This window comes from Mirounga angustirostris, unplaced genomic scaffold (genome assembly GCF_029215605.1).
Source record: "Mirounga angustirostris isolate CCGP_5_RB_7025 unplaced genomic scaffold, mMirAng1.0.hap1 SCAF_4, whole genome shotgun sequence".
NCBI classification, from domain to species: domain Eukaryota; kingdom Metazoa; phylum Chordata; class Mammalia; order Carnivora; family Phocidae; genus Mirounga; species Mirounga angustirostris.
Genome location: NW_026991712.1, coordinates 156,558,072 through 156,580,338, shown reverse-complemented (window position 1 = coordinate 156,580,338; position 22,267 = coordinate 156,558,072). Strand labels below are relative to the sequence as shown.

Sequence of the window (22,267 nt, the reverse complement as noted above, 5' to 3'; positions counted from 1 at the left end):
TCTTCATGCCAAAGAGGCATATTGCAGGAAGACTTGTTCTGAACCCCTTCACTCCTATGTCTACAGGGAAATACAGATGCTATTAAACTTTTGTTTTTCTCCTGTTAATCTGCCTCATATCAATTATTAGGCCAGCCAAAGAATCTGGAAGGGAAAACTTGTCCACACCTACATACGCAAGATAGAATCAAAGTTCTTTTTCTGCCCTGAGCGTGAGTTCTTGTGTTCCTTTGTCCACTTGTTACGTACGTGATCTGCTCTCTAGGACACCCGTGAAACGGTGTCCTAGGACACATACATAAGGAATTGCATGGGCCGTATTGTGTGTATGTGCTGGGGGGAGGGGAGACCCCAGAACAGCATCCTCCCCTGTCCCTCAATAGGCGGAAGCCACTGGCTTCCTCCCTTTCCTGCCTCCTGCCTCCTGCCTGCTGGCAAGACAGAGGACCAAAGGGAGAACAGGAGATGGGAAAACTGGTCACACAGTCCCTAGGTCTATCCTTACAACTCTCCCCCCACCTCAAGTGACCCCATTCCAGGGCCTTCCAGGCCACACCCATCCCCAGCCTTGTGGGGGCCGGACTGGGGGCGGGGGGGGGGGAGCGGTGAGCAGAAGCAGGATAAGTCCTCCCCACCCCTTCACTGCTACCCCTCCCACCCAAGCCACCTCATTTCCTCTTCCTCCCCAGCACCAACACGCACTAATCAGTTCAGGTCCAGCATCTAGACCCAGACGAACTGACCGGAGGCCTAGCTTGTCCTGGCTGACCTGGTCAGCCTCCAGAGTATGGTCTGGCTGGGGCCCCGTTTGCTGCTCCCCATCCTCTGTCTGGCTTCTCATGTTGGTAAGTCTCCCCCAAGCCACTCCCACCCCCAGCCCCCAAAGCCCTGATTCTCCCCTAAGAAGGCTTACCATCACTGCCATCACCTTTATGTGCACCCCGATCAGCTAGCAAGCGGGATCAAGGCCCCCAAAACCAAGGCAGGCACTAGAAACCTCAGCAGCCTGGCATTGGGAGTACAGCAGTCATTGACTGTGCTGGATTTTAGGATCAGTAAAGCGCCACAGGGCCTATGGGGGCCCTGAAGTTTTCAGTGGGTGCTCGTATGGTCGGTGTGTTGGATTCATTCAATTATTCATTTGACAAACATTTACCCAGCACCAACAATATTCTAGGAGCTGTGCTCTGGGTCACGGGTTGAAAGGCAGACAGCCTCCAGATCTATGTAACAAAGTCTATGATGTTGACCTCCTATGGCTGTTATGGGGTTTAAAGGAGGTAATTTACACAGATTGCCCGGTGCCCAGTTGTTGTGTAAGCCGTAGCTGATTCCTTCAGTGACGGCCAAAAAGGATTAGAATGCAAAAGCTATCTTTGAGTGGTAGTTGGGGTCACAACACATGGGGTGAAGGATAAAAGAGAGACACAAGTAGCTCCAGAGGAGCACTGAGGAGGAGTCAGCTACTCTGCTTGGGGGTAGTAGATGACAAAGGCGTCCAGAAAGACTTTGCTAAGAGCAGTGGTCTTCATTCCAGGCCGCCAGAACAGTAGATGCAAGTCTCAGAGGAGATGCAAATCTCAGTAGATGCAAGTCTCATTGCTCACCCTCTCAGAGCAGAGTGTGAGCAATGAGGGGCTCAAGAGCATGCTCTGTATCCTGAGGGCAATGCGGAGCCATGGGAGGTTGCAGACATCGAGTCACAAGGTCTTAGATGGGGGATGAGTTGGGAATGGTCCAGGTGAGTAAAGGTGAGGTCTAAACAAGGGTGGGCTTGGAGATGGCGGTGCAGTCAAGAGGCTTTGAGGAAGTGGAATCCGCAGAATTTTGTGACTGATGGCGGCAGCCAGCAACATCCTTAGAGGTATAGAGTTTAGAGTCAGACAACCTGGCTCTGCCAGTTACTAATTGTATGTCTTGGGCAAGTTACTTCTCTGAGGTTTCATTCGCTGGCTATAAAACTAGAGTAATAACACCCACCACCCAGGATAGTTGGATGATAAAATGAGAAAACATGCATAAAGCACCTGCCATAAAATTGACCTCCAATAAACATTAGTTATCACGAAAGTAGGAGCATGAGAGGACTCCAAAGTTTGTGTCTCGGGTGGTTAGTGCCATCTGTTGAGTCAGGGGGCACCGGAGAGAAGCAGGATTGGAAAAGCGGATAGAAATGCAGGCCCAAGCTGAGAGGCTGTCCCAGGGTTGTCGACTCGGAGGTGATAGTTAAAGCCAGGGTAGTAGGTGAGCTTGCTCCAGGAAGTCTGTAGAATAATTATTACTGCCCTCCTCTGTAAATGGAAAGACATCAACTTCACTGGGGGGGTGTGAAGATCCCCTGGAAAGCTGGTGCTCCAGCATATGCTGGGCGGTCAGCAAACGCAAACTTCAATTTACTCGTGGTAGGCTTTCGAAGAATATTAATTGATGAGCTAAGTGGCATTTAAGCTAACTAATTACTTGCCAGGTAACGGGCAGGGACAGAAAAGGAGGGCCTCCCCTCCTTTCTGCCCCACAACCACCTGGCTATAGAAGCCCGCCTCTCCCTTAAACCCCAGGATGGCAAGCCTGTCTAGATTTCTGGAGTGGCAGGGAGGGCTTTCTCGAAGACGATTTTGTTCTCCAGGGCTCTCCCGGAGAGCAGCTCCCCTTTGCAGAGCCCTCTGAGACAGGTGGGGACTCAAGAGGGCTGGCGGGGAATTAAACAGTGAGGGAACGGAGACAGGGTGCATACATCATTCTTTCCGAGGCTATAAAAGGGAAGCCATCTGGCGGGAGAAGGGGGGCACCAGGAGGCCGGAGAGGGGGCTTTGTTTTTGTTTTTAGGACGAAGAGCCTTGGGAGGAAAGGGCCAGTGCGCGGCGGGGCGGGGAAAGAGACAGGAAGGGAGGGGAGGGAAACGCCTGGGAGAGCGCGCGGGGCGGGCTGGGGACCCCGTGGGACGCAGGACTGGCGCCCCCGCCCCAGGCGCCGCGGTGGACCTGACGCTGCTGGCCGACCTGCGGCTCGCCGAGCCCCAGCGCTTCTTCCTGACCTGCGTGTCCGGGGAGGCCGGGCCGGGCCCGGGCGCCGACGCCTGGGGGCCCGCGCTGCTGCTGGAGAAGGACGACCGCATCGTGCGCACGCCGCGGCCCGGGCAGCCCCCGCACCTGCTGCGCAACGGCTCGCACCGCGTCACGCTGCGCGGCTTCTCGCAGCCCTCCGACCTCGTGGGCGTCTTCTCGTGCGTGGGCGGCGCGGGCGCGGGGCGCACGCGCGTGCTCTACGTGCACAACAGCCCGGGAGGTGAGTCCGGCCCGCGGGGGCGGGGACCGGAGGGGAGGCGCCCTTGACCTCTGACCCCACCCTCCTCCCTCCCGCCCCCCCACCCCCGCAGCGCACCTGCTCCCGGACAAGGTCACACACACGGTGAACAAGGGCGACACAGCCGTGCTTGTGGCACGTGTGCGCAAGGAGAAGCAGACGGATGTGATCTGGAAGAGCAACGGTGAGAGGGGCGTCCGAACAGGTTGGGCAGGTCGACGCACATGGGTCTGTTCGTTGGAACACCTCCCTGCCCTCGGCCCCGCCAGCTTTGGCCGCCTACACAGCCTTCACTCCGATGCACCTGTTACCCTCCCCGCCGCACCAGCCTCTGTCCTGGATCAGGTCCATGGGAGGCACCTGCACCCCTCTTTTGTCTGGCTCTGCGCTGTTCTCCTCCTGCACCCAGAGGACCAGCAGCCTTGTTTGTGGTCCACTACATCCTTCCCTGTTACTCTCAAATCAGCACTGTGCTAAACCCTCACCTTTGGCTCTCCCCTGGGAGTGAGCGGGTGCTGTCACATGGCCCCCCTGGCAGGGGGCAGCAGTCCCCGTGGCGAAGAAGAGAACTGGTAACTCGGTCCAGGCCTGCCCCCACCCTGGCCCTGTCAGACCCTCTGGGAGGGTCTCCATGGGAGGGAGCCCTTATTCTGTGTGGCCCCAGAGATTCCTGCCTCAGCCCTCAGACCCACAGCCCTTTGGCTGCCTCTTGCATCCCTGGGCTCTTGAAGGAGAAGGACCCTTCCCTTGAGCCAAGGGGTTTGTCTCCTGAGCACCAGGCCCCCTGAACTGATGAGAGGTGTGGAGAGTCACGTAGACCTGGGCTCCCTACAGTCCAGTCCTGAGCAAAGAGGCAAAAAGGGGGTGAGACAGGGATAGGGACCCTAGTATTTGGGTCTGCAGGTCCTGGAGGAAGAGGCTTCTCGGAGAAGTCCCCAAGTAGATAACTGTACCCAGAAGGAGGTATGGGAATTAGCCACACAAAGGAGGAGGAAAGGACATTCCAGCAGGAGGATTGGCTAAGAGGAAAGGCAGGAAGCGCTGAAATACCATGGTGTTTCTAGAAGAGAAAGCAGCATTTTCAGAACTCAGGAATGTTAGGAATCAGGCAGGGTGTGGAGAGGTATGGGGCCAGAGGGCTAAGCAGTGATGTGCTAAGGAGGGGGTAACTGGGGGAATCCAAGCAGGGGAGCTGCGGAGGCTTCTGTTGAGGAAAATCCTGCGGGCTGCTGAGTGGAGGATGGACAAGGAAAAGGGGAAACTGAGGCAGAGGAGACTGCGTGGAAGGCTGTAGGAGGCCAGGGCCATGGTGGTGGTGGCCGTGAGTGGCGTGGAAAAGACTGGACTGCTTTAGGAGATGAGGAGGAGCTAGACTGAGCAGGACCTGGCAACTTACTGAGTGTTGGTGGGTCATGGAGCAGAGGATGCACCCCAGCTTTCTCCTTGGGGACAGACCCTGGCTGGTGCCTTGCCCCAGTTCTGGCCACTGTACGGGGCGCATATTGATGTGACCTGGGCAGCAGCTCTCACCTGGTGCTGAGGCCTTGGACCCGCTTCTGCCCACAGGATCCTACTTCTATACCCTGGACTGGCATGAGGCCCAGGATGGGCGGTTCCTGATGCAGCTCCCAAATGTGCAGCCACCAGCGAGTGGCATTTACAGTGCCACCTACCTGGAAACCAGCCCCCTAGGCAGCGCCTTCTTCCGGCTCATCGTGCGGGGTTAGGAGCAGAGGGCAGAGATGGTGGGTGGGATGGGAGGCTGGGAGCCCTGTGGGCACTTCTTGTGGGCCCCCAGGGCTGTCCTAGTCCTCAGCAGCAGTGGTGGTGGGTGAAGGTCGGTCGCTGAAAGCACATTCCCCCAGGCTGTGGGGCAGGGCGCTGGGGACCAGACTGTACCAAGGAATGCCCAGGTTGCCTGCATGGAGGTGTCTGCCATGACCAGGATGGCGAGTGTGTGTGCCCCCCTGGATTCACTGGCACCCGCTGCGAGCAGGGTAAGGAGGCCGGGGCGGGGGGGCGGGAGCTGCTAGGACCTAGGCAAGAGAGGCTGCCTGGCTGGGGCAAGACTCATGAACCAAGAGGATGAAGCTTGGTGGGTGGAGAGAACGCCAAAAGGATCCCGGACCCTGAGGCCCAACAGTGGATCCTACACCCACCCGCCGTGTTTCTAGCCTGCAGAGAGGGCCGTTTTGGGCAGAGCTGCCAGGAGCAGTGCCCAGGCACATCAGGCTGCCGAGGTCTCACCTTCTGCCTCCCGGACCCCTACGGCTGTTCTTGTGGATCTGGCTGGAGAGGAAGCCAGTGCCAGGAAGGTACGGACCGACCTGCCCTCCGCTGTCCCTGACCCGGACAGCCGGCCACAAGCCAGACCGGGAGCCTCCCCCCGGGCCCTGCTGCACACGCCAGGCCCTCCACGGTCCCCTGCTCACGCAGCCTGTCGTTACCCCGGCCCCGGCTGTGCCCTCGCTGCCCCTCTAACCACAGCCCCTCTGTTCGCAGCCTGTGCCCCTGGCCACTTCGGGGCGGATTGTCGTCTCCAGTGCCGCTGTCGGAATGGTGGTACTTGTGACCGCTTCAGCGGCTGTGTCTGTCCGTCCGGCTGGCACGGAGTGCACTGTGAGAAGTCAGGTACAAGGGTCGTTGAGACCCCCCAAAACAAGTCAGCCTTCGCCCGACACATCTCCCCGGCTCCAGCTCCTACCCTCGGGGAGCTCAGGGTTCAGGGGGTGTCCTCACTGCCCAGCCCACTTCACCCCTGCAGGGCTGGGCTGGAGCCAGAGTGGGTAGGAGCCCAGAGGAGGCCCTTGGCCAGTCTGGGGCTCCGGGAGGGCTTTCGGGAAGAGGCAAGATCTGAGGTGGGGTATGAAGGATGAGCGCAAGATGGCTGGGGAAAGAGCCCAGGCAAAGGCCCAGGGGCTGAGGCCTCGGGGTCCGGTACCAGCAGAGTGGGGTAAGGGGAGGCTGGGGTGGGGGGGTCAGAAGAGGCAAACCTTGGGGACTTTGAACAGCAGGCCAGCAGGTGTGCTGGGGGCAGGAGGGAATTGTTGAACACGTGGAAGGCAGTCAGATTTGGGTTTGGGAGAGGATCCACACAGCTGGGTGGAGAGTGGAGGCAGGAGACCCTGGAGGGTCTGTAACAGAGCCCAGAAACGAATGAGGCCTGAACCAGTGTTGGGGCTGTGAGGCCGGGGAGGGGACTGCTTTGGCCGAGGGAGGACGTCGGGTTGGGGGCGCAGGAGGTAGACTCTGCGGCTGATCAGCCGTGGGGTGCGAGGGCCCTATGGGACTCTGCGGCTTTCAGGCTTGAGCGACTGAGCAGTTAACGGCACCTCCTCTGAGATGCATGAGACGGGACAAGGGGCCACTTTGTGGCCAGTGTCTGCCCCAAGGGGCTCCAGGATGTGCCCTCTCTCTCCCTAGACCGGATCCCCCAGATCCTGGACGTGGCCTCAGAACTGGAGTTCAACTTAGAGACTACGCCCCGGATCAACTGTGCAGCCGCGGGGAACCCGTTCCCAGTGCGGGGCAGCATGGAGCTCCGGAAGCCAGATGGCACAGTCCTCCTGGTCAGCAGCACCCCTGCACCCCCCCGCATCCCACCGGCCTCACATGTGGTCTCTCAGACCCCTGAGCCCTCAGGGCTTTCCATAGGCTCTACCCACTGGCCTGACTGTGGCTCAAATGGGGTCAGACAGACGGTTGAGAAGCCATCTCTGTCCCCTCATCAGTCCTCATATCAGCCACTTGGGTGCTCATTCTCTATGGTCTGTTCCCTTTCCCTGTCTCTCTAGTCCACCAAGGCCATTGTGGAGCCAGACAGGACCACAGCTGAGTTCGAGGTGCCCCGCTTGGCCCTTGGGGACAGTGGGCTCTGGGAGTGCCGCGTGTCCACATCTGGTGGCCAAGACAGCCGACGTTTCAGGGTCAATGTCAAAGGTCAGTGATGTCCTGGGGCCATGGAGGATGGACAGTGGGCAGAGTGGTGCTCAGGGGGCTGATGCTGCTCAGACAGGGCATTGTAGCAGGAAGGGCAAGGGCACCTCAGCTCCCAGCCCAGCACCCAACAAAGAGGGCTTGTCATCCACCAGAGGTCTGGGCTGGCCTGTGTCAGGGCAGAAGCATAGCTCTGTCCTATCTGGAAAGGACATCCCGGACCTTAGGAACGACATACCCTCTGGCCCTGCCCAGCCTCCTGTCTGGCCATGCTGGCCCTCTCCACCTCCTCACAAGCCCTGCACCCAGCGTGTCTTTAATTCTGCCTCTGGGATGCTCCTCCCTGTTCCGAGTCACACCCCAGGGCTCTCAGTGCCAGGACAGGGGAGCATGCGGGGCACCTAAGCTCAGAGGGTGGCCTGCTGCCCAGAGGAGCTACTTGGGATTTTCCAGGTGAGTAGGGAGGGAGCTGCCAGTGCCCAGGATGGCCCAGAGCAGGGCATGACCATGTCCCTTCACCTTCGCCAGCACCGTAAGCCCTAGCTCCTGGCCCTCTGCTCCTGACAGCCCGCCTCCCCCACAGAAGCCCAGATCTCTCTCCTCTTCCTCTTTCTCTTCCTCCCTACTTGCTCTCCACCCCTCCCACCAAGCTTGCAGCTGCCCCTCCAGCAGGACCTATCAGTGTGACCCGGGCTCCACCTCCAGCCTGTCTCTTCTCCCCAGGCTTCCGATCCCAGGCAATTTGGTTTCAAATCCTCACCACAAATTCCTGGCTCCAGAGCCTTAAGCAAGCTGCTTAGCTCCTCACAGCTTATTTCTCTCCCCATGCAGAGAGGATATCAGCACTCTCCAGAGAGGGTTGCAGTGAAGCAAGTCAGATGATGCATTTAACGTGTTTAAGTTGCGCTGAGGTTAGATGGTGCATTTAATGCATTGAAGTTGCAATGAGGTTAGATGATGTATTTAAGCACTGAGCGTCGTGCCTGATGCAGGGTATGTGCTCCATATACGTTGACATTTATTGTTAGTATTATTTTTTTAAAAGATTTAATTTATTTATTCAAGAGAGGAAACGAGCGAGCGAGCAGGGGGAGGGGCAGAGGGAGAGGGACAAGCAGACTCCGTGCTGAGCACAGAGCCCAACGCGGGGCTCCATCCCAGGACCCTGAGCTGAAACCTAGAGTCAGACACTCAAAGGACTGAGCCCCCCAGACATCCCTATTGTTACTGTTATTAAAGCATCCGCTCTCACGGTTTTGGCTGTTCTCTGGCAACTCCAGATATGCATATCCAGATATGACCTGCAGCCTAGACCACTCTCCTGAGCCCCAGACCCATTTGGTGGGACCTCCAGCAGTGGGGGTCTGGTTCTGAAGTCAGTGTGGAAGTCTGGGCCCACTTTATATCTGGCCACCCCCTGCACAGCTAAGCCCCGCTGTGAGCCCTAGGCACCTGGGGCTCCAGGGCTCCAAACCCACCCTTGCTCTCACCTTCTCATGATATGCTGACGCCACCGGTCCTCCCACCCCCTGAGCTCGCAACCCTGCATCCTCCACCCATCCTCCTGCCCTCCCTCGCTTCCAGCCACCCATTCCTCCATCCACCCATTCTTCTTAGAACAATCAGTCTGATAAATGTCTGGGCGAAGCAAGGGAACCAGTCACAGAGCAGACGCGATCATCTGGTAAGAAAAGCTCAAGCCAGAAGAGGGGCGATGAGCATGGAGTGAGGAAGCCAGGCAGGAACAAAAAGCTGTTCGGGGTAGAATTGGCTGATTCTAGGTGGCCTGGCCAAGCACCTCTTTCAAACCCTGGTTGTACCTCCTGCTGACTGCCTGGCCGTAGGCAAGGTAAACCTCTCCGAGCCTCATAACACAGGGGAGAGCCCTGCCTGAAAGGTAGCTGTGAGAAGTGGAGATTGTAGGCATGAAGCAGCCCGGATAGAGCGGGTGCCTCATCAGTGGCTATCTTTTTTTTCTCCAATGAAGAGAGTGACAAATGATGGGGGGAGGGCAGAGAGCATGCTGACACCAGGCTCTCTCCGTGCCTTGGGTCTCAGCCCCCTCTGTGTGCCCCACACTACATGGATAGAGTGCCCTCCCCCAAATCCAGCTAGCCATGGCAGACCTCACTTAGCATCGTTGGGGACCCTCTCACGTCCTCATTGTTGGATCCTTGTGCCCTGAGCTGCCCAGGGGGAGAACGCGGGCCCTTCTGGTCATCGGTTGAACTTTGTCTCTCATCAGCCCGGAGGGGGCCCCACATCCAAACCAAGACCCAGACACGGCTTTGCTGGCCACAGTAGAGTCCTTAGTTTTCTGGGGACTGGGCAGGCTATCTGGATGGACCCTGCCTTACCTTGGGTCTCCTGGCAGTGCCCCCAGTGCCCCTGACTGCTCCTCGGCTCCTGGCCAAGCAGAGCCGCCAGCTCGTGGTCTCCCCGCTGGTCTCCTTCTCTGGGGATGGCCCCATCGCCTCTGTCCGCCTGCACTATCGGCCCCAGGACAGCACCATGGCGTGGTCCGCCATTGTGGGTGAGCGGCGGGGGAGGCGGGGGGGGGCGGGGGCGGGACACTGGGGTTGGGAGGGGGGCTGGGGCAGGACAGGGCTATTGGGTAATAATGAGGGGAAAGGGCAGAATGACAGGGGGGAGGATGGCAGCTTGTGGAAGAGGTGGGGGCTGAACAGATGTGCGCTGCCCCCAGTGGACCCCAGTGAGAATGTGACTTTAATGAACCTGAGGCCGAAGACGGGATACAGCGTCCGCGTACAGCTGAGCCGGCCAGGGGAAGGCGGGGAGGGGGCCTGGGGGCCTCCCACCCTCATGACCACAGACTGTCCTGGTGAGAGGCGAGAGTCACCCCTTCATGTCCCCCCGGGGGTTACCGTCCCATGCACTCAGGAGTTGTCCTGTCTTGTCCCCACGCCAGGGGCCCCTGCCTTTCCCACTGGAGGGTGTCCCACCCTGTCCCCTGGGGAATCACTGTCCTGTCCAGCCCCGAGGACCAGCTGAACAGTTCTGACTCCTGACCTCCGGCCCCAGAGCCCTCGTTGCAGCCGTGGTTGGAGGGCTGGCACGTGGAGGGCCCTGACCGGTTGCGAGTGAGCTGGTCCTTACCCTCGGTGCCTGGGCTACTGGTGGGCGATGGTTTCCTGCTGCGCCTATGGGATGGGACACGGGGACAGGAGCGGCGGGAGAACGTCTCGTCCCCCCAGGCCCGCACCGCCCTCCTGACCGGACTCACGCCTGGCACCCCCTACCAGCTGGATGTGCGGCTCTACCACTGTACCCTCCTGGGCCCTGCCTCGCCCCCTGCGCGCGTGCTTCTGCCCCCCAGCGGTATGCTGTGCCTGGAATGGGGCTTGCGGGTGCAGGATGAGGGGAGGACATGGGCCACAGGAAACACAAAAGGACATGGGAGGTCACCAGAGAGTGCATGGACACGGAGAGAACACAGGACGTGTGGAAAACGTGGGCATGAGGGGGAAGTAAGACATCAGACAGACATGACCGCAGGGAGGATGTGAGACGGGCTGATATTGGAGACCAGGGGGAGGTGGGTCCCCAGGAGCATGTGGGACGGGGGAGACATGGGGAGGCCAGGGTTCATGTGGAGATCAAGGGTCATGGGGAGGATGTGGTGCACCAGGAGGACATGGGATTTAGGGGAACACAGGGCACAGGGGGCACGGGGAGGACCTAGCATGCTGGGAGGATCTTGGATGCCAGGAAGACCTGGCACATAAGGAAAACAAAGGGAAACTGAAGCTTGGGGGGTGAAGGGAGCCGTAGGGAGCAGAATTCAGCCCAGAAGGGAAAGGAGGAGGTTGGTGGGATGGCTCGCATTCTGGGGTCCACAGAGCAGGGAACACGGCTAGAGTGGATCTGACCCCAGAGCTACATACCCTGTTCCCATCTGAGCCCTGCCTTCCCACCCCCATCTCCCCAGGGCCCCCAGCCCCCCGACACCTCCGTGCCCAGGCCCTCTCAGACTCCGAGATTCAGCTGACATGGCAGCGCCCAGAGGCTTCAGCTGGGCCTATATCCAAGTACATCGTGGAGGTGCAGGTGGCTGGGGGCTCAGGAGACCCGCTGTGGATGGACGTGGACAGGCCCGAGGAGACAAGCACCATTGTCCGTGGCCTTAATGCTAGTACACGCTACCTCTTCCGTGTGCGGGCCAGTGTCCAGGGCCCCGGCGACTGGAGCAGCGTGGTGGAGGAGTCCACCCTGGGCAATGGTGAGAGAGCAGGGCCACGGGCGCTCCTGGCCCCGGGGTAGGTCTCCGGGCCCTCTCCCTCCACTCAGTCTCCAGCTTTGGAGCTAGGACATCCAAGGCTCTTCCCAACACATCACACCAGTCCTGATCCTGGGCACCCTGGCCCTTCCCTGCTTCTGTCGTCCTGATGCTAGGAAAATCCTGTCACTCTAGTGAACCATCGGCCTCCGGCCGGACACCCCTCGTCCCTCCTGGTACTAGGATCTCTGACCTCTCCCTCCCCGTGATCCGCCCCCCTTCTTGTGTGCAGGGCTGCAGAGTGAGGGCCCGGTCCAAGAGGTCCAGGCAGCTGAGGAGGGCCTGGATCGGCAGCTGATCCTGGCCGTAGTGGGCTCCGTGTCTGCCACCTGTCTCAGCATCCTGGCTGCCCTCTTAACACTGGTGTGCATCCGCAGAAGCTGCCTGCGCCGCAGACGCACCTTCACTTACCAGTCAGGATCGGTCAGTCCGTGGGCCCCGTGTCTAGATACGTCTGTCCGCTCACGCACAGTACCTGTGTCCCCTGAGTGTGTGCGTGTGCGTGCGTGTGCGTGTTTATGTCGCAGGTATAGGACCTCACTCAACGATGCTCAGGGGTGTAAAATATAATTTTCCTTATTTTTCTAGAACTGAATTCAGTTCATAAGTCAGTTTATGTTAGTGGTGAAATATTTAATATTCCCAGTTCAAAATAACCCCGTATGTCCATATTTCACCGTGGTAGATTCAGGATTCTCCCACTTCTCACTGGAGGTACTATAAGCCTAGGTAGCATGGTGATGACACGGGGGGTGGGGGGGACAGTGGGACACCTGGGCCTCATACTGGCCCCTGTCCTGGCAGACCCTCCCGGACTTGGGAGCCAGCACACATTTGTGGCCGATGCCCTCAGCCTTTCTGTGGCGTCCGGCCTACAGGCCACTCCTACTGTGAGTTCCTCGTCCCGGCCTCATCTCTGCAAAGGCCAGGGCCTCCTCTGGGAAACTTGAGAGCCGTGAGGTGCTCCCTGTACCCTACGGAGGGCAGCATGTTCTGTGGCCCTCACACCCTTTGTCGCAACCCCTGTCATGGCTGTTTCTACTCCAGAGTTGTGCTAGCCCGGGGTTCACCTGTTGCTACAGGGGGGAAGGAAGTGCCGCCTCCACTCTCCCTGGCCTTGCTGTAAACCTGTCTGAGCTCTCTGTAGTCGGTAGTCTGTGTGCCTCCAGCCACAGGCCCACGCTTGGGTGGGGGCGGGGCAGGCTCCTCTGCCAGCACCCAGCATCTGCTCCTCTTGTCCCCACCTCCCATCTCTCTCTCCCGCCTGCCCTACTGCCTCCTCTGAGATCTTCCCCAGAGCTGTCCCTGATGATCCAGACTCTGCCCTTAGTCCTCCGCACCGTGGCTTTTGACATTCACAGCCAAGCTTTGGCATTTCAAAGAAACAAAAACAACAAAAAACAAAACAAAAAACCCCTCTTCTCTCTCAAGGGCTGATCCTTATGACAGAAGGCCTAGTGTCCAAGGCTACTGTCTCTGCCACGCCTTAGTAAAAACTCCCTTCACAGATTCAGTTGGCTTCTTTGTTCCAGGCTGCTCGCTCTGAGGTCAGTACGCACAGAAAGCTGCCACCACTAAGGTGGGGGCAGGGCGCTACAAATGTTGAGGGAAGGAGGTGGGAAAGCAGCCTTGAACATCTACATAATCCTCCTATCTGCCCAGACGTCCCCTCCCTCGTGTGCCCGCACGAAGGTGTGCGTGTGTGCCACACAGGAGTGCACATATGCATCCACTGGTGGGCACCCCCGTGCGTGTCCCCGTGTGTCCCTGTGTTTGTGCCCCTCCCCGAGCACATGTGCGTGCATGCATCTGCGTACGGTGCCCTCCGCTGTGCGTGGTTCCTGTGAATCCGTGTGCCCCGTGTCCTGAGCCCCTCACCTAGGGAGCTGGGCGTCCGCTCAGTTAGGAAGCCCCACCCCCAGGTCTGTGTCAACCCTCTTCCAGTTCTCTTGTCAGCCGTGCCCTGGGCCCTGCCCAGCTGTTTCCCTTTCCTGCCATCCGCCCTGCCCAGGTGGCCCAGCTCCTACACGGTTGGGGGAAATGATGTTCCTCTTTGTGCTGGTCTTTCTGTCTTCAGCTCCTGGGTGGTTTTAGAGCTATAGATGGATGCCACCTGGGTAGACAGTCATCTCTGCTTCTACTGCTGTGGAGAAAACCCCTCCACTGACCCCCAGCAGCTTGGGGCTTCGCATGTGATAGGCGCTCAATAAACGTGTCCTAGCGCACGGCCCAAGGCTGCAATCCTCTCCACAGCACCCCTGATGACCAGAAAGCCTGCTTGTGAGATTGGCAAAGTAATAGGAAGCTTACCACTTCGCAGCACAGCTCATTCCAATTCTTTCCTGTTTGGAATGTTGGAGATACCCTCTTTCCATTGACTCGTGTCTTCATGGCTTCTAGCAGCCTTACCCACTCCTTGTTCTTCCAGAGCCTCCCATACCTGATCCCCGGCTGTGGCCTCGCCTCTCTCTTCTTGGACATCCGTCCACCCAGCGGCCCGCCACTGGCTTCATCTCCTGTGATTCTGTCTCAGTGTGTGTCCTCTGTCTGCATGTCTGTTCCTGGCTGACCACCAGAGTGCCCTCTGCGGGGGTCTCTGCCCATTTGTCTAACTATCCCTTGATGCCTATCTGGGCCTCTTGCTGGCCCCGTGTCTTGGTGCAGACCGCCTGCCCACTTGTCCCCTCCCATGAAGGGCGAAGAAACCATCCTGCAGTTCAGCTCAGGCACCTTGACGCTAACCCGGCGGCCGAAACCACAGCCCGAGCCCCTGAGTTACCCAGTGCTGGAGTGGGAAGACATCACCTTTGAGGACCTCATCGGGGAGGGGAACTTCGGCCAGGTCATCCGGGCCATGATCAAGAAGGACGGGCTCAAGATGAACGCGGCCATCAAGATGCTGAAAGGTCCCCCCAGGAGCAACCCCTGACCCCAGGCCCTCCCCCACCCCTCCCTTTTGTCCCACAGATCCCAGGCCCTACCTGGCTCCCTCCAGCACCTCACCGCAGCCCTCACTAGCCTTGCCTTTTCTCCAGGACTGTTTCTGACAAAAGTGTTACTGGATTCTTTACACAGAGTATGCCTCTGAAAATGACCATCGGGACTTTGCGGGGGAACTGGAAGTTCTGTGCAAATTGGGGCATCACCCCAATATCATCAACCTCTTGGGGGCTTGTGAGAACCGAGGTAAACCCCCAGCTCCTCACCTGGCCCTTCTTCCCAAGCCCAGTCGACAGCCATCCCCTCCTCACGGTAGCAGCTTACCGGGTCTTCAGGCTCCCTTCTCCGACCCATCGGGGGGCCTGCCTCCAGCCCGCTGTCCCCGCTCCTGCCCGCCCAGGTTACCTGTATATCGCCATTGAATACGCCCCCTACGGGAACCTGCTAGACTTTCTGCGGAAGAGCCGGGTCCTGGAGACGGACCCAGCTTTCGCCCGAGAACATGGCACGGCCTCGACCCTCAGCTCCCGGCAGCTGCTGCGCTTCGCCAGTGAGGCGGCCAACGGCATGCAGTACCTGAGCGAGAAGCAGGTGTGTGCGAGTGGGGGGAAGGCGTGTCGCCATGGGGCACACTGCCGCAGGCTCTCACTGGGTGTGCGGTCGGGCAAGACAGAGGACGACAAGACCCTGAGCCACCGGCCCGGGCGCGTGCAGGAGAGCACGGGACGAGAAGCAGGTCTGGGGGCAGGTGCTGCGTTTGAAGCATCTGGGGGGCATCGGAGTGGAGATGTTGAGTTGGCAGTTAGAGGTACCAGCCTAGAGCTCAGGAGAAAGGCCGAGGCCAGAGACAACAATCTGGGAGCCGTCACCCCACAAAATGGTGGAGAGTCTCATGGCAAGGCAGTGGACCCTGTGAGGGGGTGGATGGAGAGACCCACCAGGACAGGGTGGAGGGTGGGGCAGGGAGTGGCGGCCTGAGCCCACGTCTGAGGACACCCTGCTTGAATGGAAAGAAGGAGGGCACAGTAGCAGGAGGGGGACATGAGACTGAGCAAGGGCATTTTAAAGTTAGTGAAGTTTCGAGTGTCTTTGAAGCAGAGGAGTAGGGGCCAAGGCAGAGGGAGGGGTTGATGGAGAGAGGTTTCCTAGGAAGGTGGAGGGTCTTGTGGGAGGACTTGGGACTCAAGGGAAAGGTCACTTTGGGCAAGAGGAGGGCATCCCCCACTTTCATCAAGGAGGGGAGAGGAAAGGGGGAAGGGAACAAGTGAAGAGGGGAGGATGCAGTGTGGTCACCAGGGACAAGCCCACCCTTGTCCCAAAAAGAGGGACACTGCCTGAGCTTGGCCGTGGCCAGATCCCAAGAAAGAAGGGACAGCCAGCAGCGTGACTTCTGAGGCAGGAGTCGCTGATCCAGGATAAGGCCTGGTTGGCTGGGAAGAAGGGTAAGGGGCTGTTATAGAGACGGATGGTGCCCACAAAGACCAGCTGTGAGGTCAGATCCCTCACGGGCCCAGGAATCCTGGGCTTGCTCATCCCCAGTCTTTCCTGACTTCTGACCATGCCTACAGTTCATCCACAGGGACCTGGCTGCCCGCAATGTGCTGGTCGGAGAGAACCTGGCCTCCAAGATTGCTGACTTTGGCCTCTCTCGGGGGGAGGAGGTTTATGTGAAGAAGACGATGGTAAGTCTCAGTCTCCCCACTCAGGTTCAGTGCCTGCTCTGCCCCCCAGGACCCCTGACAAGGCCCCTCCTCCTCACCCAACCCCTCAAACCCACTCTCTCCCAGGGGCGTCTCCCTGTGCGCTGGATGGCCATTGAGTCTCTGAACTACAGTGTCTATACCACCAAGAGTGATGTGTGAGTGTGGGGCTCAGAAGGGGCAGGAGGGATTGGTCCCCCAAGGATGCATACAGACATAACTAGACACATCTTAGGGCCGTGTTAGGTGTATAAGCATGACGTGGGCATTCCCAGGGTATGTTCCAGACATGACACAGGTATGATACAAGTGTGTCTTGGGTAGATCTTGGCTATGCCCAGCATCTTAGTGGGAAGGTGGGGGGGCTAGCTGGAAGGAGGCGTTGTCTTGGAAGGTGTTTCAGTGATAGGATTGGAGTAGGGGACTTTAGAGTAGTGCTCATCTAACACTGGGAGATACACTGGAGAGGTTCGGGAATGTGGGGGGATAATGCCTGGGTGGATGGAGAGACCACTCAAGGAATGTTCTCACCTTCGTCTCTGAAGGGCGGGGTCATCCCCACCTGAGAATGTAACCAGAGCATAACCGCCAAGGTCCGCTCTTTATGCTCCTCACCCCCAGATGACCATATCGGCCCCCCTTCTCCTCTTTCCAGGGAACCCGGCCTGCTTTGCCCATTGGCCCCCCTTCTCCTCTTTCCAGGGAACCCGGCCTGCTTTGCCCATTGGCCCCTGGCCCTTTGGCCTGGCTTGCCTTGTTCACTGTCCACCACAGTGACTGCCCCTCTGACCACCACTCAGCTACTTCCTGCTTCTGCCCCCAAAACCCCTAGATGCCCTCCCCCCACTAGAACTTCCATCCTGGTCTCACCTGCATAGAGGTTGCTATGCAGGTGAGAGGCAGTTAAGGGCAAGGGCTCTGGAGTTGAATTGTGAGGGCTTGAGTCCAGTTCCACCACTGACGAGCTGTGTGACCTTGGGCAAGCTAGCTCAGTAGTCAGTACTTCTCCAGTACCTCAGTGTTTCCATCTGTAGAATGGGCATAACAATAGCACCTATATCATAAGGCTGGTGCGAGGGTTGAACGCATGAACATACATGTTAGATGATCAGTGCGAGGCCCAGAATGCGTGATTAAAATGTTAGCTGTACTATGTTGAGCCTGGGAGCGGCTATGAAGGAATTTCAGTGGAGCAGAGACAGCGGCTGGCCAAGGCGGACACCTGCAGTGTAGACCCACGCGGGGGCCGGGAGGGGCTGCGCCCCGGGGCAGGTAGACACTAAACTGCTGGCCCCAGGGCCTAGACGGGAACTAAGTACATCCTTCTCGTTTCAGTTGGTCCTTTGGGGTCCTCCTCTGGGAGATCGTGAGCCTTGGTGAGTTCCAGAGCCCCAGACCCCGGCCCTCTCCTTACCCCCCACCCCCCACCCCACCCCCCGTTCCCTGGGCTGAGAGAGCTCCGTCCCCTCCTGCAGGGGGCACGCCTTACTGTGGCATGACCTGTGCTGAGCTCTATGAGAAGCTGCCTCAGGGCTACCGCATGGAACAGCCTCGTAACTGTGACGATGAAGTGTGAGTGTCCTCAGCCTGGAGCCCCGGGCCCCCTCAGCCCAGTTAGCCCCGACCCCTCTTCTCAGTAATGCCCCATCCGCAGGTACGAGCTGATGCGTCAGTGCTGGCGGGACCGTCCATACGAGCGACCCCCCTTTGCCCAGATTGCGCTGCAGCTGGGCCGGATGCTGGAAGCCAGGAAGGTGAGGAGACTGGGGGTGACGGGGACTAGGGCTCAGCAGGCTCCGGGGGTGCTCTCTCAGAGAGCAGAGAGCAGCACCTCCATGTCCTTATCCCCACCACTAGCTGCCGGGACAGCTGGGCCTCAGGATGCCACCCCCCGCTTTCCAGCTCTCCATGGGTTGGACACTAGGGCCTCCTAACTCTTCCAAGGCCCTGGCAGCCAATCCCTCCCCCAGGTCCCAGGTCCCAGACTCCTTACCTGTCTTCCTCTGCTGGGGCCATCAGCCCACTCTCATCTGGAGCCTTTCTCCTCACCGGGCACAGAGCCAGAGTGACAGTGCACGAATGGCCAGCTAACCAAATGGATGGATGGGTGAATGAATGATATAGTAAGTGAATGAATGAGTAGAATTAGTGGATGGGTGATATAATAAGCATATGAATAAACAAATAACTGAATCTAATAACCACGTGAATAAATGAATTATCAGGTAAATATAAACGAAGAAATATATCAGAATGAGCAAATGCAAAAAGAGTTCTTTGTATGAATTAATGACTGAGTAGCTGTAGGAATTAATAAACTGTCATAAGAATGAAGGAATGGGGCGCCTGGGTGGCTCAGTTGGTTAAGGACTGCCTTCAGCTCAGGTCATGATCCTGGAGTCCCAGGATCGAGTCCCACATCGGGCTCCCTGCTCAGCAGGGGGTCTGCTTCTCTCTCTGACCCTCCTCTCTCTCATGCTCTCTCTCTCTCAATAAAATAAAATAAAATAAAAAATCTTTTAAAAAAAAATCCCATTAAAAAAAAAATGAAGGAATGATCAGGAGGCCTGGCTGGCCCAGTTGGTGGAGGGTGTGACTCTTGATCTCGGGGTGATGAGTTTGAGCCCACGTTGGGTGTGGAGACTACATAAATATAAACCCTTTCAACAAACAAACAAGAATGAATGAATGATCAAATAACCACATAAATGGATAAATGATCAAAAATAGCTTTATGAATAGATGGATAAATGAATGAATGCATGAATAGATTCATTTGATGGGTACATAAAAAAAAACCAAGATGAATGGATAAAGATGTGGTATATACAGTTGACCCTTGAACAATGGATGGGTTAAGGGCACCGATCCCCTAGGTAGTCAAAAACCTGCATATAACTTTTGACTCCCCCCAAACTTAATTACTAATAGCTTACTGTTGATTAGAAGCCATACCACTAACATAAACAGTCAACTAACACATATTTTGTGTATGTATTATATACTGTGTTCTTACACCAAAATAAACTAGAGAAAAGAAAATGTTAGTAGGAAGATCATAAGGAAGAGAAAATACATTTACCCCCACTGTACAGTGTTTATTGAAAAAAATCTGGTGTAAGGAGACCCATACAGTTCAAATCCATGTTGTTCAGCGTCAGTTGTGTGTACAATGGAATATTACTCAGCCAACAAAAAGAATGAAATCTTGGGGCGCCTGGGTGGCTCAGTCATTAAGCATCTGCCTTCGGCTCAGGTCATGATCCCAGGGTCCTGGGATCGAGCCCCACGTCGGGCTCCCTGCTCCTCGGGAAGCCTGCTTCTCCCTCTCCCACTCCCCCAGCTTGTGTTCCCTCTCTCGCTGTCTCTCTCTGTGTCAAATAAATAAATAAAATCTTAAAAAAAAAAAAAAGAATGAAATCTTGCCATTCACAGCAACATGATTGGATCTAGAGGGCACTATGCTAAGAAATATGTCAGAGAAAGACAAATACCATTTGATCTCACTTATATGTGGAATCTAAAAAACAAAACAAAGAATAAACAAAAAACAGAGGCTCATAAATCCAGAGAACAAACTAGTGGTTGCCAAGCCTCCACACTTGGGCAAAATCGGTGAAGACTAAGAGGTACAAGAGGTACAAACTTCCAGTTACGCAGTAAGTCAGTCCCAGGGATGAAAGCACAGCATAAGGAATATAGTCACCAATACTGTGCTAACTTTGAGTGGTGACAGATGGTGACTGTCAAATCGCTCTGTTGTACACCTGAAACTAACATAATATTATATGTCAACTACAGTTCAATGAAAAATTTTTTAAAAGAAGAGAAAAAACCCTCCTGTTTAACAGTGTGTCGACGGGCTCTCACCTGAACCCCCAACCGTGGTCTCTTCTGGCTGCAGAGGGCCGCCTTTGGCCATGGGGCCATCTTGAGTCTAAATCAGTGTCTCTTCAAGTCGCGCTACCACATTGGAAGCCAGGCAGCTCCAGCCAGAGGCGCCCCCGCTCCCCCCCCCCCCCCCGGCCCGCACTAAAGCCTGTTCTGTCCCGCAGGCCTATGTGAACATGTCGCTGTTTGAGAACTTCACTTACGCGGGCATCGACGCCACAGCTGAGGAGGCCTGAGCTGCTGTCAAGTCAGAACCGGGCTCTGCTGGCCAGAGCCAACTCCACTCTCCCGCCTGTGACTTCGGATCCTTGCAGCCTCTGACCTGAGCTGCCTCAAGGAATCTTTTTTTTTTCTAACTTAAGAAAAGAGGGGATCCGGGGCACCTGGGTGGCTCCGTCGGTTGAGCTTCCAACTCTTGGTTTTGGCTCAGGTCGTGATCTCAGGGTCGTGGGATCGAGCCCCACATTGGGCTCCGTGCAGAGTCTGCTTCTCCCTCTTCCTCTGCTCCTCCTCTCTCTCTCTCTCTCTCTCTCTCAGATAAATAAATAAAATCTTAAAAAAATAAAAGGGGACCCAGGGGTGGGGTGGGCTTAGGGGACTCGGGTCCTCATCCTTTGCAGCTATTCCCATGCCTTCGGCAGCTACTCTTACAGTGACTCTTCACGTTTCTCCTTCTAGTTCAGCTGCTGCACATTTGTACCCTCTTCTGCGACTCCCCACACTCAAGCCCTCCTCAGCTCCCCCGCCCAAGCCAGCCCCCACACCACTAACATTCCCCTTTTGGCTACTCCGCACTCCCGGCTTTATTATCTGAAAAAAAATAAATGCTATGAGAAGCTCTATCCAATGTCTTCCTTTCACTGCTGGCCAATCCCAAGGAAAAGTTGAACCAAAGAGAAACTGGACTTTCCAAGAAAAGAAACGCTGTCCCCAGGGACACAGTCGTAAGCCCCCAGCCCGCTGTTGGGGTTGGCTCTCCGTGCCGGGGGATGTTCTGGAAGACCTATTTTACACAGACACCACCACCCACCTCTCTGTTCTATGAGAAGTCCAGTTTCCCCTGGCCTCCTCCCTGCTCCCCAGCGCCCGTCACCAGCAGCTCTCCCTACGTCTCTTGGTAACTGCCAGTCTAGGCGTCGGCTCTGTCCAAACAGTCCGGGCCGGGATCAGCACTAGCTCAGTCTCAGCTCACTGACGCCTCAGCATCAGACCAGTTCTGGCCTGTCCTGAGCTCTCACTTCTTCTTAGGTCTCTAGGTGGCCTTCCCTGGCTTGGTACCCACCTTACTGGCCGGCCTGCGGGCCCCCAAGGAGGAAGGCAGAGGTCACTTCCGACTTCAGCCAGCTACGGCAGGATTCCTTCGCCTTCCTCAGGATCTATCTACGAGTGTGCTGGGAGGGGCTCTGGTCCTGAAAGCTAGTCCTGCCTCACTGCCTCAGGCTGTGTGGCTGTCCTCAGATTTCTCTCCCACCGGTCCTTCAGAAACAAAGTTTGTCTTGCTTCACACATTTCTTCAGTGAATCAGATGAAATCAAAGAAGGTATAACACAGCACGGTTTTGTAATAACACGGATTCTGGAATCACATAGACCCATGTCCAAGTTCCTGCTAAATCACTTACGGTCTGTGTGACCTTGGTCAAGTCACTTAAACTGTCTGAGCTTCAGTTTTCTCCTCTGCAAAATGGGGTTAGTAATAGCTGCCTCACTGTTGTCAGCACTAAGTGAGATCACACGGGCATGGGCCGCATTGGGCCCGGTACCTAGTGCATGCTCAGTGTCAGCTGATCGTATATACAAATGCAAGGAGTTTGGAATGGGTGGTGATTAGCACAATCTGTATTCTAAAAAGACTTGAATGGTTGGAGTGGGGGGCTGAATTTAAGAAGAAACAAAACTGGAGTAATTGGGAGGCTATGCAGGACAGGGGAGGTAGGATTTGCTAGAATGAAATTTCAGATCCACTGCGGGGATATTTTGAGGTCCAGGATGTGGAGACTAAAAAGTTGTCTTTGCCGGGGGAGAGGAAGGCACCTGGGTGGCTCAGTCGATTAGGCGTCCAGCTCTTGGTTTTGGCTTAGGTCATGATCTCAGGGTCGTGAGATCAAGCCCCAGGCCGGGCTCCACACTCAGCACAGAGTCTGTTTGTCCCTCTCCCTCTGCTCCTCCCCCTGCTCTCTCTCTCTTTCTCAAGTAAATAA

The 22,267-nt window shown here is 56.8% G+C and overlaps 1 protein-coding gene across 3 annotated transcripts; it reads left to right on the top strand.

The window, feature by feature from the left end:
* The first annotated feature begins 680 nt into the window (after window positions 1-680).
* TIE1 (tyrosine kinase with immunoglobulin like and EGF like domains 1) lies at window positions 681-20,909 on the top strand. 3 transcript variants are annotated; one of them, XM_064589309.1, is made up of 23 exons: window positions 681-845; window positions 2,968-3,285; window positions 3,377-3,487; window positions 4,870-5,025; window positions 5,169-5,300; window positions 5,478-5,618; window positions 5,806-5,934; window positions 6,727-6,872; window positions 7,098-7,242; window positions 9,614-9,772; window positions 9,944-10,081; window positions 10,282-10,578; window positions 11,189-11,479; window positions 11,769-11,959; window positions 14,232-14,442; window positions 14,612-14,722; window positions 14,877-15,067; window positions 16,045-16,158; window positions 16,264-16,334; window positions 17,512-17,552; window positions 17,652-17,748; window positions 17,831-17,930; window positions 18,147-20,179. In XM_064589309.1, the coding sequence occupies exons 1-23, from the start codon at window positions 788-790 to the stop codon at window positions 18,243-18,245; spliced, it is 3,447 nt and encodes a 1,148-aa protein (XP_064445379.1). In that variant the 5' UTR covers window positions 681-787; the 3' UTR covers window positions 18,246-20,179. The 3 variants fall into 3 exon arrangements, with proteins under 3 accessions (XP_064445379.1, XP_064445380.1, XP_045753869.1); XM_045897913.3 differs by lacking the exon at window positions 18,147-20,179 and adding an exon at window positions 20,232-20,909 and having other exon boundaries at window positions 682-845; XM_064589310.1 differs by lacking the exon at window positions 10,282-10,578 and having other exon boundaries at window positions 18,147-20,181.
* The last annotated feature ends 1,358 nt before the right edge of the window (window positions 20,910-22,267 follow it).